Raw genomic sequence first — 14,873 nt, forward strand, 5'->3', positions numbered from 1 at the left:
AAGCTGTAAAGCAGGGGATTGGCCCAGTTATCTCCATGTGAGTAGCATTGCAGTGTCATGGAGAGCTTGCTCCCAGCCTCGGTGAGGGGTGTGTGCTGTAACTGTGCTCCTCTCATGTCGTGCAGCTGGCAGACCTGGAGACTCTGAAGCAATCCTCTCGCCTGGTTCACTACTGTGCCACCCCCTTGCTCTTTGACCCGGCCTTCCGGCAGCAAATCCAGACTGACCAGCTGGGCAAGGTCGAGGGGAAGGTGAGTGTCAGCAAGCTCCAGTGGGGTCAGCCTTTGTGCACAGGGACAAAGGAGCTGTCTTTCCCAAGACAGGGCTGCTCTGGCCTCACTCCTAAAATACAGGGTGGATTTGAATGCTGTAAGTTGGAAACTGAGAAAATCCTTGGGTCCTCAAAGCTTTTCTCTTGCGGCTACATTATCCCTGGAGAAGATTGATTTCCTTTTCTACTCAGGGAATTCAGGGCTGAGTCTGGAGAAGCCATCAAGGGCACTGTCTCGTGCTGGTCTGTTAAGAAAGCAAAACTTCCCTTATGCATTCAGCAGCCAGACCTGGTGAGCCTTTTCTGGACCCAGCAAATAGCCAAAACAACTAAAGGCAAACCAGCTGAATCCTGAGCAGGCTGCAGCCTGACAGACTAACCAGTGCGGATCCTGTAGTGGCTGTTCACACTCTGTATGTGTGTCAGAAGGAAAGAACAGGCTGTTGTAATTTATCAGAATGTCAAAAGGATTTTGACAATCTTTAAGCAGAAGTTGCTACAGAAATTGAACACTCACAGGTGAAAGGGAAAGTATCATCACAGAATGAAAACTTCACTTTGTTTTTGGAACAGAGGAAAAGGGAAATTGGTTATTGGATTTGAAGAGCCTTGCAGCAGAGGTTTCAAGGTACTGTATTGGTTTCTGTATCTCCAGGTCTTTTGCTGGGACGTATGAGTTGCCAGGCTTTGCAGTGCTGGAGGGCTGTTCAGATTGGTCAGAGCAGAAAAAGAATGTAAGGAACTCAAAAGGCACCTGAGTGGCCTATGAAATGAGAGCTTTTGTGGGAGCTGGGACCTGGTTCACAGTAAAATAGCACAATATGGAGAGAAATTTGAGCCCTCTTGTATTGTACACTCACTGCAGAGCCTGTACAGAGCACACGTCTCAGTGGTTTCTGCAATTTGTGAACAGTTGGGTGCGGCAGACACTGGTTAGGGTACATCAGAAAGAGGTGTTAGTGTAATGCGTAATATTCTAATAAATTTCTAAAATACTTGTGTATTAATGTATTTGTATGGCCAGTTAGTGTGAGACCAGACATCTTGTGGCAAAGGCACTGAACTGGAGAGACTTGGAGAAGGTCAGAGAGTAGCTGGAGAGATGCCAGGTAAAGAGACATCTCTTGTGGTTGGTGGAGCAGATAGGCAGAAAGCCGGATAGAAACATGTAACAGAACTGCAGGCTTAAAGTAGAGAGATCAAAAAAAGAAACCTTAGTCTCTCTCAGCACATAGAAAAGGAGTATTCAAGACATCAAAGGAGAACTGAGTGTTTAGAAGGAAACACTGTTCCTTTCAGTGCTACCGAACTGCTAGGAAATCCTGAAAAGTCAGCAGGATTCATAAGGGGATTGAACTCTTACCACGGTAATAGGAGCTGAAGCTCTGGGCTCTGCATGAGCCAGTTGTGAGCCACTAACACTTTGTGGAAGCTGTTCTGGGGGAGGGAGATGTTCTGGGGGAAGCAGCAGGTTCCTGCAGGTTATTGCAGCACTGTTAGGTCCGTGCATGGCTGGGTAGATCTTGGATCTTGCATATTGGTGCATGCACTGGGACAGTGCTTGGACAACCAGATGTTAGTGCTCTCTGGCAGAGAGAGATCTACCTTTTGCTCGACCAGTGTACCTGGTGTCCCCTGCCGGGGCCAGTCACAGCAGTTCTCCTCAGGGATTTACTTTCTCGTGCAGAAGCGGCACCGCTCCAACGACTCCACAGCGTCGGGGAGGGACCGCAGCCACAGCTGTGACTCGGCAGATGCACTGCCCTGCAAGGGGAAGGAGGAGCCCTGGCTGCAGGAGATGTGCAATGCCTTCCTGCAGCAGTACATCCAGTACCTGCAGAGCATGGGCTTCATTCTGGTTCAGGTGCGGCCACCGTCACCTACCACTCGCAGGTCAGTGCCGTGCTGGGAGCCCTGGTGTTTAGAAAGAGCCAGCACACTGAGCTGTGCCCTGGTTTGGCACAATAGGGCTTGGCTCCCTGCTCAAGGCTGTCCCTGCTCTCATTTCCAGTAGCACAAGCCGGATCCGAGCTCTGGCAGCAATGGGAGTGGAGGGTAGAGGGTCCTTTTCCTACACGAAGCCGAAACCAGAGGGAAGTCCAAAGGTGAGTGCATTTCTGTTACAAGAATGGAACTGGGATGGAGGTCAGGCTGTGGAGTGGGCCAGTTCTGGTTGGCTTTTGAAGTTGTTTCAGGCAGAAAGGAGGTGGGAGGGCGGAGAAAGCATGTCTAGAGCAGCACCATCTTTGAGAGTTTGAATGTGATGAGATCTCTTTGCCCTCCTGCATGTCCTCCTACAGGCCTCAGAGCCCTTTCCTGGCATTGGGTGGAACCAGGTCAAATATCAAAAGACTGGTAACAGCTTGGAGCTGCTCAAAAGAGGAATAGGATGACCTAGGGCAAGGATCTGCTTTTGGGTGAGATTCTGAAGTATTACCTGTCAGAGAACCTTCAGCATCTATGCTTAAGGGCAACTCTAGGGCAGAAGGATCTTTAGTTAGAGTGAAATGAATGCAGAAGTTAAAGAGGTTGGAGAAGATAAGCCTGGAATGGCTCTACTCTGAGAGCAGGCTGAGGTTCCTCATGTATAAAGAAGTGGCAGCTAGGGGGGAACAAGTCAGAGCTCTACAATATTGCAGCTAACCTGGAAAGGGATTGACCCTTTCCTGTCTCATTCAATACAACACCTAAAGACCATTAAATGAAAGTATTTGGAGCCAGTTTTAAAACTAAGGAGAGTGTTTCTTTGAGCAGCAGGTTTTGTGAACACAAAAGATTTTGTGAACATATGAGTTTTGTGAACATGAGCTTACAAGACTGATAAGTGAGTACCTGAGAGAGGAATCCACTGGAGTCTCTAGCTAAGTAGAAACTACCTATGGCTTGTGGAATCACCCTGGGATGATGGGTGCATGTAGCATTTACTCACCCTTTTCTGATACTTTCTTGACATCTGCCTTTGGCTGATGTTGGTGCAGGACTGTGGGTAAGACAACACCTTGTAGATAAAACAAGAAGAGAGCAATCTGCTTGAGCAAGTTAAGAGGGAGCAAATGAATTTGCTGGCAGCTAAATTCTGAATTGAGACAGGATGTCTCTGATAGCTGCTGTATCAGGTAGGCACAATGGTCTGGGAACACCACAGCAGGGAGTGAGGTTCCGTGGACACTATCGTTCCTTGGCTCAGTGTCCTACACTCTAGAGACACCTTGTCCTGAGCAAGCAGGAGGTGAAGGGATTGATGTGCTGGTGTGTTCTCTCAAAGGCTGTTTATTAGGTTTGTTAGGATTCTTTTCACTGTCAGCTCTGCCATCTCCTCTCTTCTCTCCAGTGAGATTGCTCAGTTGATGAGGCCTCTCTTTTTCCACTTCTGCCACAGAGCATTGTGGCAGCTTCACACCCCTGTGAGCCAGAGAACCTCTTCAGCTTTGTCCTTCTCTTCCCAGAGCACAAGCCCTGCTGTTGCCACCTACCATCTACAGAGAGCTCTTCCAGGTGGGATTGTGCTCATGGAGTTGGCCTTCCAGGTAAGAAAGCACAAGAAATAAAGTATGATCTCTAGGGTATCTTCAAGGACAGTGTTCAGAGGTGACAAAGGGAGTGATGAGGAGTGCAGCATGGACATGTGATTCTTCATTTGTCCTGGCCCACTTCTTCCATGGTCCTGTAAGATTGGGATCAGCTGGAGATGATTCTGCAGGGCTCAGAGCAGTAAGAGTTGCCTGGAGGAATGATAATGAAGAGCTCAGCACCAGTTAGGGTGCTCTGTGCTCAGCCACATGTTGGCTGGTCTGGCTTGGTTCAGACAAGAGGTGAGACAGAACGTGGGGTTAGGGTGTCTGGGCCCCAGGCCAGGTGTGACGGGGGGGGCTGTGCTCCTTCCCTGGAGGGGCCCAAGGCTGTGCTGTGCTCATGTGCTCTCTCCTCCAGGGCTGTTATTTCTGTGTGAAGCAGTACGCGCTGGAGTGCTCGCGCATCCCCATGGGCCAGTCCGTGAACTCCCAGGTAATGGCTCTGCAGGCACAGCTGCTGCTCCTCAGGGTCAGGGGATGCTTCGTGGGGAAGAGTGATCTCTGGGACATAGTGGGCATTTCAGGCATAGCAAGTTCTGGAGACCTCTGCTCCCTCCTCGTGGAAAAGCAGAGCCTCACAGAGCCTTCTGCAGCCATGTGCCCTCCATGGCACTGCTTGAGCAGAGCTGGATTAGAGTAAAAGGGGGTGGGAGGTTTGGCAAGAGGATGACTCTTGTCCTTGCTTGGGGAGCAAGACAGAGCAGACTGGGGAGGAATAGGAGCAATTCTGGCAAAGATGCCTGCTCCAAGGAAAGTCAGTGCATGGCTCTCTGCTTCCCTTGGAACAAGAAGGAAGTGGAATGGGAACAGGGATCTGTGAACATGATTACTGCCCTTTGCTAGAGGATATTACTTTCTGCACCAGAAAGGTTCCTTTATACCTCTGTGCCTTGCTCTGCAACACTCTGGGGCTGCTTGCTTCCTTCTCCTTTGTAGGGTCAGGGTGTCTCCTGCGTGTTCCCAAGGACACTGTATGTCTGTGTAGAGGCTGGCCAGCCCCAGGCTGTCTGAGACAGGAGGCATGCATGACCATACTGTCCTTTCCAAGAGAGCTCTGTAGCAAGGCTGGATCTTAGATATGCCAGGAGTGTCTCTCCTAAGCTTAGAGCCTTCTGGGATCTTGTCTGCAGATTTGCTGAGCCCTTCTTTCCTGGAAAGCTTGCATGTGCACGGGGCAGTGTTATGAGGCTGCTCTGATGCTGGGGCCGCTGCACTGGCTGAGCCATGCCTTGTCAGCAGGGCTTTGCAGGAGGGTGTGAGATGCCTGGTAACACTCCTGCCTTGACTCTGTGTCACTCCACAGCTGTCTATGCTCTTCACGGAGGAGTGTGACAAGGTGCGGGACCTCATGCACGTGCACTCGTTCAGCTACGACTTCCACCTGCGCATAGTCCACCAGTACCTGCTGGGCTCCCACATGGCTCTGCGCCAAGGCTACCATCTCACCAGCTTCCTGGAGGATTTCATTGCCCATCACTCTGACATCCCCAAGTTTGGCCGGAATCACGTCTTCCAAGGTATGTAGATCAATATATGATCAGTCTGGGGTTGATCACCAGCACATAACTTGGCAAAAGTCCTTTACAAATAAACCTCCTGACCTTTGGAGTATTCAGGGAGATGACAGGGTGAGGGTGATGGGAGGGTCTGAGCTCCAAGGAAGGTCCTTGTTGCCCTGTTGTGGAAGGGGCGGGTTGGTTGTTCTGTCTCCTGGAGTAGATGGGAGGACACTGCTCTGCCCAGGTGAGAGGCACAGAGTGTCTCCTGTGATAGCAGTGTATTTTTCCAATAGGCACGCTGGCCCTGCCCACCAACATGATCACTGCACACCAGCTGTACAACTACATTGCTGACCACGCCAACACCTACCACATGAAACCCCTGCGCATGGCCCGACCGGCCACGGGCAACGACAGCAAGAAGGGAATACCGGGCACAGAGCAGAATGAATATGCACTGGTCTCTATTTGGAACAGGTGAGTGCATCTGCTGCAAGTTCCTGGAGCTGCTGGAGATTAGTGGCAACCTGTCAGTCCTGGGGACACTGCCCTAAGGTGCCAGCAAAGCTGATTGTTCTATACAGTGCCAGACAGCAGTTCTGGCCAGTCCTTCTGAGATGGCCAATAGTGGTGTGTATGTGTGCAGCTGCGTTTGACATTTCCCATGGCACTTCTGAGGACTCCTGCTGTGTGGAACTCCCCGTGTCCGACAGTTCTGTTGTGATCAGAGAACAAAGTGAAGCTTCCTTCATACTGATGTGCTTTTTTATCCCAGCTCGGGCTCCTACAAGGATTCTGAAGGTCTGCGTCACCACGATGACTTCGATGTGTCCCTCCTGGTTTGCCACAGTGCTGCACCGTTTGAGGAGCAGAGCGAGGCAGAGAGACGCATGCTCCGGTGAGCACTGGGGGCCAGGGACAGCAAAGCTTCCTGGCTGGGGAGGAGGGCTCTGGGAGGGACTGGTTCTGTCTGGAATAGCACAGGCAGAGTTGGTAGTGTCTGGGGAGGATCACTGTGAGAACCTGGGCAGAGAAGCATTGTTTCTGACGGGGACAGAGGGGCCTGTGGTTCATTTGGAGTGCAGCTGAGAGGGGAGCAGCCCTTCCCCAGCTCACAGTGTCTCCTTGCTCCCAGGTTGCGTTTCTATGTTATCATGACGAGCCAGCGGGAGCTGTTTCCGCGGCTCACGGCCGACATGCGCCGCTTCAAGAAGCTGCCGCGCCTGCAGCGGGAGGTGCTGGAGCCCGTGGTGGGCCGGGCGGCCTGGGAGGCAGCAGAGCCAGAGCCAAGCCTGGGCCAGCAGCCGTCGGCAGAGCGGGAGCTGTGGCAGGACGTGGAGGACAGCGGCGAGTTCTATGCGGGGGGCACGCAGGTCAAACTGGGGCCAGGGCTTTTCTACACCTCTCCGCTCTTCCCCCTGCTGGCCTCTGAGGTGGCCTCAGCCCAGAAGCAGCTCAGCAGCATGGTGCAGCTGGCCAAGTGCCACTGCCGCAGGGACAACCTCTGGAAGCGCCTCTTCCTTCTGGAGCCTCTGGCTTCTGACAAGCTGAAGCTGGGCAAGCTCTCGCTGGTGGAGCTGGAGGAGCTGCTCGATGCCGTGCATGGGAAATCCATCGCAGATGTCGACCCCCAGCTGGTGAGCAGCAGGGGTGGGGCACAGCAGCTGCTGTTCTGCTCTGGGGATGGAGTGGGGTGCCAGGTGAAGGGGCCTGCAATGCACATCTCTTCCTGCTTGGTGGGAAGGTAGAGGCAGGAACACAGCTCCTAACTGGCAGGGGAAGGGGGAGACTGCATGGACCTGCTTATAGAGAGTGAACAGCCCTCAGTCAGCATCCTCAGTGAGCTGTGAAGATTGCATCTGATTTGGGGTCTGAAAGCTGCTGTAGCATTATGGCTGCTGGTGCCATGGCTAGAGGGAGGCTGAAGATCAGGCCTTTTCTATGCCCTCAGGAATGCTTCCTCACCATGACAGTCTCCTGGTACCAGAGCCTCATCAAGGTGCTGTTGAGCCGCTTTCCCCAGAGCTGTCGGCACTTCCACAATGCTGAAACCGGCACCCAGTATCTGGTAAGACACAGCCCATTGCCCACCTGCAGCCTGTCCCTGTGTCCTTGTCCTTTCTAACATGCTCTGTGACTCTCCTGACAGGTTGTGCTCAACCAGAAGTTCACAGATTGCTTTGTTCTTGTGTTTCTTGATTCTCATTCAGGAAAAACGGTGAGTCCTTGGGAACAGAACAACAGCTATGTGGGCTCAGGCCAGGAATCTGTCTAGATTGATCCAGCAGTGGCCAAGGGCAGGTGTGCATGAGAACATGACCAGGTCAAGAAGCTTGTAATGCTTCTCCTAAATACTGTCCCAGCATCTGAAAATCTATAGCTTAGGCCCATCCTGAGCTAGAAGTGGCCTTTGCATGTATTTAATAGCCCTCCACAGCTTTATTTCATTTGGTTAATTTCTGGCACTCGTGATTTCCCCTGACTTGCAGCTCTGTAAGGCAGCTGCAGTCTAGGTGAAGTTCTTTGGCTTATTTTTGAAACTCTTACTGTTCTTTCCATGTGATGTTCCTTTGTTCTTGTATTAGAAAAGAGTGAACACTTGATCCTCTTTTCCTTCACAGGATTGCTTTTGGATATTTTTCTCAGCTGTCTCTCTATCTAGGCTAAGCAGTCCTTCTGTATTCAGTCCAAAGTCAGATCAGACTGAGTCTGGCTGGGAGGGGTCACCAGTGCTGTGGGCTGCTCCTGTCTGAGCAGAGAGGAAGGGTCCTAGCAAACCTGCAAGGGCCTTTACCTTCACTGAACTTGAGGGAAAAAATACTTTGATTTCAGCTGTGCTCCCAGACAAAGTACAGGATAGGTCACAGGGAATGCAGCTCCATGTCAGAGCAGGGGATCTACAAGAGGCTTCAGTCCACAATAAGGCTTCTACAGAGACTGCAGAGTAACTGATGCTGTATAAAATAAATCATGCTCCATCTGAAAAGCAGGTAGGGGAGACAGAAGAGGTGGTGCTTGCTGAAAGGCTGCTCAGTGCCTCCTGCCACCTGATGATCATAGTGTCACCTTGTGGTCATCGATATGATAAACCCAGAACCTCCATCCCCTCTTCCAGTGACTCTCATTTTGTAACAGAAATCCTTTGTTTGCATAACATTGTGTTTTGTGCTTAGCATTCATCCCATTCTTGTGGCCTCTCAAAACTCTCTCAAGGTTTTGGGGTTGTTTTTTTTTGCATTATCCCAATTGTCTTTTGTATTAGTGCCTCAAATTTTATCAGCATACTCCTCATCTTTGTACCAGACTTGTTAAAGTACTAGGCAATGTGACTCCCAAAACCTGTCCTGAAGGAACTCTATCTGTAACCTCTCTCCGTTTCCCCTTTCAGCATTGCCATGTTTTCATCTTATAATTTTTGAGTTAATTCCTATCTTTTCAGCTTACCTAAATTTCCCATGTGACACCACATCAAATCCGTCCTGAATCTCAGATAAGATGTACCATGATTCCTTTGTCTAGAAATATTGCCTTATCAAAGTGAATATTAGTGTTAGCACATCACTTTGGTAACACTGGGCTGCATTTCCCTCATGGTTCTGTCTCCCCCACTCTGCTCTGAAACCTTGCATGCTGCTGGAGCTGGGCTCACAAATAACTTCCTTTCTCCTCCTAAATGATGGTGGTACATTTGCTGTCTTGTAGTTACACAGCTCTTACCATGGCTTAACCAGTTTGTAAGGGACCCTGGCTACTGGATGTGCTACATTTCAACTCTGGAGAACATCCTGTCCCTGTGTCTTGCCTCCATGATGCTGATCTGAGTGCACTGAGTCACATTTTTGTTCTGCTTCAGCTCCTGCAACCTCTGCCTGCTCCCTGTTCCTCTCTGCCTTTGCCCTGCCTTTTCAGTACAGTCACTAGTCAGAGTGGAGCAGGCAGCATTTATTTTTAGGATTGCGGTTATTACATTTAATCTTCTTCCCTTCCCCATTTGTTGCACTCCTACTCTTTCCCTTAGAAGAAGAAATTTCCCTCTAATTTCCCTGGAAGCGCCTGTTATTCTGGAGGCAGTAGGATCCCCTCCTCTCCTGTGGCTGCTGCCAGGATTAGTGTAACTGCAGATGCATGAGAGCTGGGACAGAGTGGGCAAGTCCTTACACTGAATTTCCAGCAGAAAAATTGGAAGTAGGCTCAAAAATGCTCCGTCACAGGAAGAGGCACTAGTGTAGTGCCTTTGACATTTTGGGACTTCTCCCACTATTTGCCTAACACTGCCAAAAAACTGTCCACACACCAGGGCTAGGGATTGCACAGTGCTTGTCTGCATCCTGTCCCCTGACCCTCTCCTCTCTCTTGGCAGAGCCTGACTGTGGTGTTCCGGGAGCCGTTCCCAGTGCAGCCCCAGAACAGCGAGAGTCCTCTGCCACAGCTTGTGTCCACATACCATCACCTGGAGTCAGTGATCAACACTGCCTGCTTCAACCTGTGGACAGGCCTGCTCTAGCACCGGCACCCTCATCCTGGAGCAGCGCCTGTTCCGACCTCGGCATGGCCATGCCATGGTGACCTGGGGAGGAGCAGCTCTCTGGGGGAACCTGTGGGCACTGCAGGCAGCACTGCCAGTGGCACCTGTGGCTGCTGGCCCAGGAGCCTGGGGATGTGCATCTCCTCACTGGCTGGCTGTTATGGCCCTTGTGTGCTGTTTTCACTGGGCGTGATACTGAATGGCCTTGAACCAAACAGCAAGGGCAGGAACTTGGCTGCTGCAGCCTGGCTGAAGCAGAACCACTCTCAGGGATGTGGCTTTGGCAAGCATAGATGAGTTCTGCCTGCTGGGAAGGCACTGAGGAGCATGCATGGCACCATCTTCTGCACAGGGCAGCACTGCACAGTGCTCTGGCTTCAGGAGGAAAGACTCCTGAGTGCAGGGCTGCCTGACTGGGCAGTGAGGACAACTGCTTCTGGCCTTTTGCTTGCCTTGGGAGAGCATGAATGGGACAGGAAGGGTGAACTGGATCACAGGAAGGTTTTATGGAGGTGTACATTTGAGCCATTGATCTATCTGTGAAATAAATTGAACAGATCCCTGCTCAGTCACTGTAGGCTGTGGAAAGCTGCCTGTGGAGGATGCAGAGCAGCTGTGGCTATAGGTTGGGTTTGTTCTGAAATCTTGCACTTGCTCCAGAGCAAGAGCAGCAAGGCAGTCAGCCTTGAGTATCCATGTGCAGGCAGCTCCCAGCCTGTTACCTTGGATCAGACAGCCTGGGAGGGGACTGCTTGCTTCACTTGCAGCCCTGCTGCAGAGTCAGTGCTGGGCACTGGCAACAGCCATGAGAACTTCAGTACCTGGAAGTCCAAAGTCTTCTTTCCACAACTTCAGGCACAAGCTGGAATGCTCCCCTTATTGGGGAGACTTAAACCTCTCCCTGGACACCCCTGCAGCCTGGAAGTGAAAGTTTTCTGTGTACCTGAAGTCACCTACAGTGGTGCCTGAGCCATCACTAAATTGAAAATGCTACAGGTGCTACTTTTGTAGATGAGGGTCCAACAGCTTGGGCTGGCCCAGCAGAGCCTGGGGAAGGGCAATAACATAGATGCTCCTAACCTCATTCTGGGAAATCATCCCACCCACCACACTCCCCTAGTCCTAGAGAAGACATGTGCTCCTCTGTTAAGCCATTGATTTGTCTTTTATTCTCATGGTTTTCTAGTTTTACTTGGCTGCCTTGCTGGTCCCACCGTGCTGCAGCCCTCGGCTTTCCCAGTAGGATCGCAGCCAGCCCAGACCTTCCAGGGTGTCTCCTGCAGTGACAGACAAGGTCTCCTGCTGCAGCTGCAGCAGCTTCTGTTCAGGACAGAGCCCTCATCCCCAGGAAGGGATGACACCCACTACCTGTGCCCCCCAGGACCTGCCTGTCTTTGCATAGTTCCCAGCCAGCTGGCCTGTGCTTGGCCCTGCCCGTGGGGCTCAGACCTGCAGGCCACTCACCCTTTGGAGCATACTCGCACCCCACGTAGCCAGTGTAGCTGAGGGACTCCAGGAGCTCAAAGATGTAGGGGAAGTTCAACTCCCCAGGGCTATCGGGCTCGTGCCGCCCTGGCACCTGTGCAATCTGGATATGACCTAGGGAGGGAAGGGGAGAGGCCGTGCCCAAGGCAGCCCTGCCTGCAGCCTTCTTTGACATGAGACAAGGTGACCCAAGAGCAGCCCCACACCCCCAGCCAGCTACAGCAGAGCCTGGAGTAGGAGGGCCCTGTCAAAGCCACTCCCCAGTGGTCTGGGCACAGGGTGTTACCGATGAGTGGGAAGTAGGTCTCCAGGTTGCGTGACAAATTGCCATCCATGATCTGGCAGTGAAAAAGGTCCTGGGGGCGAGAGAGGAAAATGGAGGGTGCAGCTGGTCAGCAGTGAGCAGTTAAGGACAGCTGTGCTATGGTCCCTGTCCAGTGTCCTCAAGAGGGTATAAGAAGCCCATGGCCACCAGAACTCTTTGTGGACCTGTGCAAGTTTCTCTCATGGAGAGCTTCAATGCTGACTCACCAGCTGCAGCTTCAGGTTGGGCCGTCCCACTTTCTCCAGGATGGCAGCAGCTAAGGGGGCAAGAAATGAGAAACCATCGCCTCCAGGGTGGAAGCTTTGCAGAGAAGCCTCAGCACCCCCTTTATCAACTATGCTCCTTCAGCATCTCCCTCCTTGTGAGGAAACCTCTTGCCTTTCAGACTTTGGAGATCCTTCTCCTCTGAAGGACACTCTTGTTGTCTGGCTTACCTTGGTGTGGGGTGTTCAGATAGTAGCGAGGGTCAGTGATGCGGTTGTTGATAGGCTCCAACAGTCCAATCATGTCTTCCTGTAACACATTAATGTCACCCTGCAGAGCCTCCTGTCATCTCTGCAGCAGGAAGCATAAGTTCCCTGTGCCAGGCTGGTGGGATATTCCCCATCTTGGGTATCCTAAGAGCTGCACACACAAAGGAGGACCCATTCCCCACTTACCTGGGACAGGAGGTCAGCAGTGTATTTGAGATTCTCAATGAAGGTGGTTTCCATCTCACCTGCCACTGCAGCCCGGTCTGTGCCCAAGGGAACCCGCCCAGCCATCACATGAATCCTACAGGCACAGAAAGATTATCACAGCCAGCAACTGTGAGCAGCTGGCCTGATCTAATACACCTTCCTCTGCTGATGGAAAAGGGCGCCAGGCTGGGGGAGCAGACACAGAAGAGGGTAAGAAGAACCATCTCTTCTCCAGGAGGCACAACAGCAGCCAGCGAGCTGCCAGCCAGGACACAAATATGCACCATCCCACCTCAATACACAGAGGGATGACTTTGAACCTTTTGCCTGACAAAACACAGACCTTGCTTCTTCTCTCTTTTGTTAACTGCCTTCAGCTCCTTCACCCTGACTCTGGAACTTTCTTGGACTCTTGCTCCTTGGCAGGGCCCCAAACCAGCAGGTTGGGCAACTGGCATGCTGCTTCTGCCAGGGGCCTGTCTCATGTGTGGTGTCACTGCTTGCTGGCTGTGAGCAGGGAGGGGACAGTGCCCCATGCTGGACTGCCCTGCCATGAAAAGCTCAAGCACCAGGCCATCTTCAGGGGGGAAGGCACACAGCAGAAATAAAAACCTTTTCAATGTGCAACCAGTGTGTAAATGGTGCTGGGCAGCCTCTAGCGTGCCTAGCCCATGCCCTCCAGAGGGCTTTGGAATGAGTTGCAACAAGAAAGAATGGTGCAAAATAAGAGGAATAAAAGGACCCAGTTGGTTTGCTGAAGGGAGCTGTGCCAGGCTAATTGCATCTTTTACGGTGTCTCTGCTGTGCTGGAGTCAGCGTGGCCTCAACAAAGCAACTGTTGTGGTGTCCTGGTGGAAACGATTCGTGCAGTTGAGGAGGAAAAAGGGAGGATTATCCTGGGGACTGTTGTGTGGAGGTGGGAACAAGAGCCTCTGCTGCGAAGGGCAGGGTCAGGCTCGTGCCTGGCAGCTCTGGGTCCAAGCACGCTGAGGCCGCGGCCGCGCACAGCGGGGTCTGCCCCGAGCTGGCTCCGTCCGACGGAGCCGAGCAGGGGATGCTGCAGGAGAGGCTCCGTGTCCCGGCGGCGGCGGGCACCGCGGGGCAAAGGGCAGGCTCTGCTCGGGCGCAGCGCTGGAGCAGGAGGACAGCAGAGGAACCCCCCGACAGCGGCGGGGCCGGGGCGCGGCCGGAGCGGGGGTCCCGCCTCGCACCTACCTGGGGCAGCCCACAGCCCTGGCGTAGTGCACGGCCGCCTCCAGGCCCTGCCGGAAGGCTGCCTGCCGCCCGGGCACGGCCGCCAGCCCCAGCTCGCCCGCTTCCGGGTCCCCTGGGAGAGAGCGGCAGGGTCGGCGGAGGGTCCTCGCTACCCCACGCACGGGGGGAGCAGCGGGACGCGGCCGTACCGGGGGGAGTGTTGAGGAGCACGATCTGCACCCGCGCCCGCTCTGCCGCCGCCCGCAGCTCCTGGGCCGGGCAGCCCGCGGGCCAAGCCGCCTCCACCGCTCCGAACCCGGCGGCCGCCGCCGCTTCCAGCCGCGCCGGCAGCGCCGGGAGCTCCGGGAAGAGCCACGAGAGGTTGGCGGAGAAGCGCAGCGCCATGGCGGCGGGGCGGGGCGGGGCGGTGCTCCCGCGGCCGCTCCGGGCACCGCGTCCCGCCCGGGCTGCCCCGGCCTGCCCGCGGAGCGCAGCGAGCCCCCATCGGCGGGGGCAGTGTTGGCCTCGGCCCTGCGGGCGTGCGGCTGCCGAGGGCTCCGGGACGTGCCCGCGGCCGTGAGTGAGCGGCCCCACGCCGCCTGTGACACGCGTGGGGCTCCCGGCTGCCCCGAGGGCCTGCGGGACAGGGCCGTGCTGGGGGCGCGGGGAGCTGGAATCCGCTCTGGGAAAAGGCGGTTTTGCCCGGTGCTGGCCTGACACACGCAAAGCGCCCTCTTAATTGGTTTCCTGGGGAGCTCGTCTCTGACAGCGTCTCATTATGCGAGAAACGCTCTCTCCTTTTGTCCCATGCTCTGCATATTTTACCAAAAATGCTCATCTCCAGTTCTGCAGAGCCGTGGCTCGGGCGTGCAGGAGTGTGACCCGGCGGTGCCCGCAGGCAGCCCCGCGCTCCCAGTGCCCATCCCCCGTCCCCAAGCACACTCGCAGGCTGCCCGGCTGGGGTGCGTGTCCTGCCCTGCCCATTCCCGGGGGCTCTGCCGTGGCTCACAGAGCGGGTACCATGAGCCGTGGACATTTTGCAGCTCCTTGTGTTTCAGCTTGTTCCTGGGGCCTCCTACCCTGTGCCGGGGGAGCCCTGCATGGTCCAGCTCCTCTGTCGCTGCTGCAGTAGCCCTTCCTCGACTGGCAACTGCAAGCCCCAGGAATTCGCTGTGCTGTGGGAGCCCAGCCTGGGCAGAGGCCAGCCACAGCAACAGGTTTTTGGTGGGAGGTCAGTGCTGGGGCAGGACCCGCGAAGGGGATAACAGTGGAGAAGCTACCCACTAAGGAGTCTCAACTCAATTAAAGCTATTGATTAATCA

At 53.9% G+C, this 14,873-nt stretch overlaps 2 protein-coding genes across 2 annotated transcripts in view; one reads left to right on the forward strand and one right to left on the reverse strand.

Moving 5' to 3' along the window:
- Positions 1–10,439, forward strand: part of SZT2 (SZT2 subunit of KICSTOR complex) — a 53,003-nt gene extending 42,564 nt beyond the window's left edge. Inside the window, exons 61-72 of the mRNA XM_059478614.1 lie at positions 126–251; positions 1,959–2,164; positions 2,283–2,376; positions 3,718–3,798; positions 4,202–4,276; positions 5,147–5,360; positions 5,636–5,819; positions 6,118–6,240; positions 6,478–6,979; positions 7,294–7,410; positions 7,492–7,560; positions 9,703–10,439. Of these exons, the coding sequence (XP_059334597.1) occupies positions 126–251; positions 1,959–2,164; positions 2,283–2,376; positions 3,718–3,798; positions 4,202–4,276; positions 5,147–5,360; positions 5,636–5,819; positions 6,118–6,240; positions 6,478–6,979; positions 7,294–7,410; positions 7,492–7,560; positions 9,703–9,846 (1,935 nt within the window). The 3' untranslated portion in view covers positions 9,847–10,439. The remainder of the gene's footprint in view (positions 1–125; positions 252–1,958; positions 2,165–2,282; positions 2,377–3,717; positions 3,799–4,201; positions 4,277–5,146; positions 5,361–5,635; positions 5,820–6,117; positions 6,241–6,477; positions 6,980–7,293; positions 7,411–7,491; positions 7,561–9,702) is intronic.
- Positions 10,440–11,013: 574 nt separating this feature from the next.
- Positions 11,014–13,972, reverse strand: HYI (hydroxypyruvate isomerase (putative)). The gene is made up of 8 exons (XM_059478477.1): positions 13,761–13,972; positions 13,573–13,684; positions 12,337–12,451; positions 12,112–12,190; positions 11,884–11,933; positions 11,639–11,708; positions 11,332–11,466; positions 11,014–11,144 (listed from the first exon to the last, which is right to left on the reverse strand). The coding sequence occupies exons 1-8, from the start codon at positions 13,954–13,956 to the stop codon at positions 11,056–11,058; spliced, it is 846 nt and encodes a 281-aa protein (XP_059334460.1). The 5' UTR covers positions 13,957–13,972; the 3' UTR covers positions 11,014–11,055.
- Positions 13,973–14,873: the final 901 nt, after the last annotated feature.

The sequence above is a fragment of the Ammospiza nelsoni genome, chromosome 9, assembly GCF_027579445.1.
Source record: "Ammospiza nelsoni isolate bAmmNel1 chromosome 9, bAmmNel1.pri, whole genome shotgun sequence".
Lineage (NCBI taxonomy): Eukaryota > Metazoa > Chordata > Aves > Passeriformes > Passerellidae > Ammospiza > Ammospiza nelsoni.

What these genes read in the sequence shown, in the direction of transcription:
- HYI (XM_059478477.1), bottom strand. Translation starts at nt 13,956, where the DNA reads ATGGCGCTGCGCTTCTCCGCCAACCTCTCGTGGCTCTTCCCGGAGCTC. An exon ending in AGGGCTGTGGGCTGCCCCAG is followed by an intron (nt 12,452 to 13,572) that starts GTAGGTGCGAGG and finishes CTGTGCCTGTAG; the next exon opens with GATTCATGTGATGGCTGGGC. An exon ending in GACCTACTTCCCACTCATCG is followed by an intron (nt 11,467 to 11,638) that starts GTAACACCCTGT and finishes TTCCCTCCCTAG; the next exon opens with GTCATATCCAGATTGCACAG.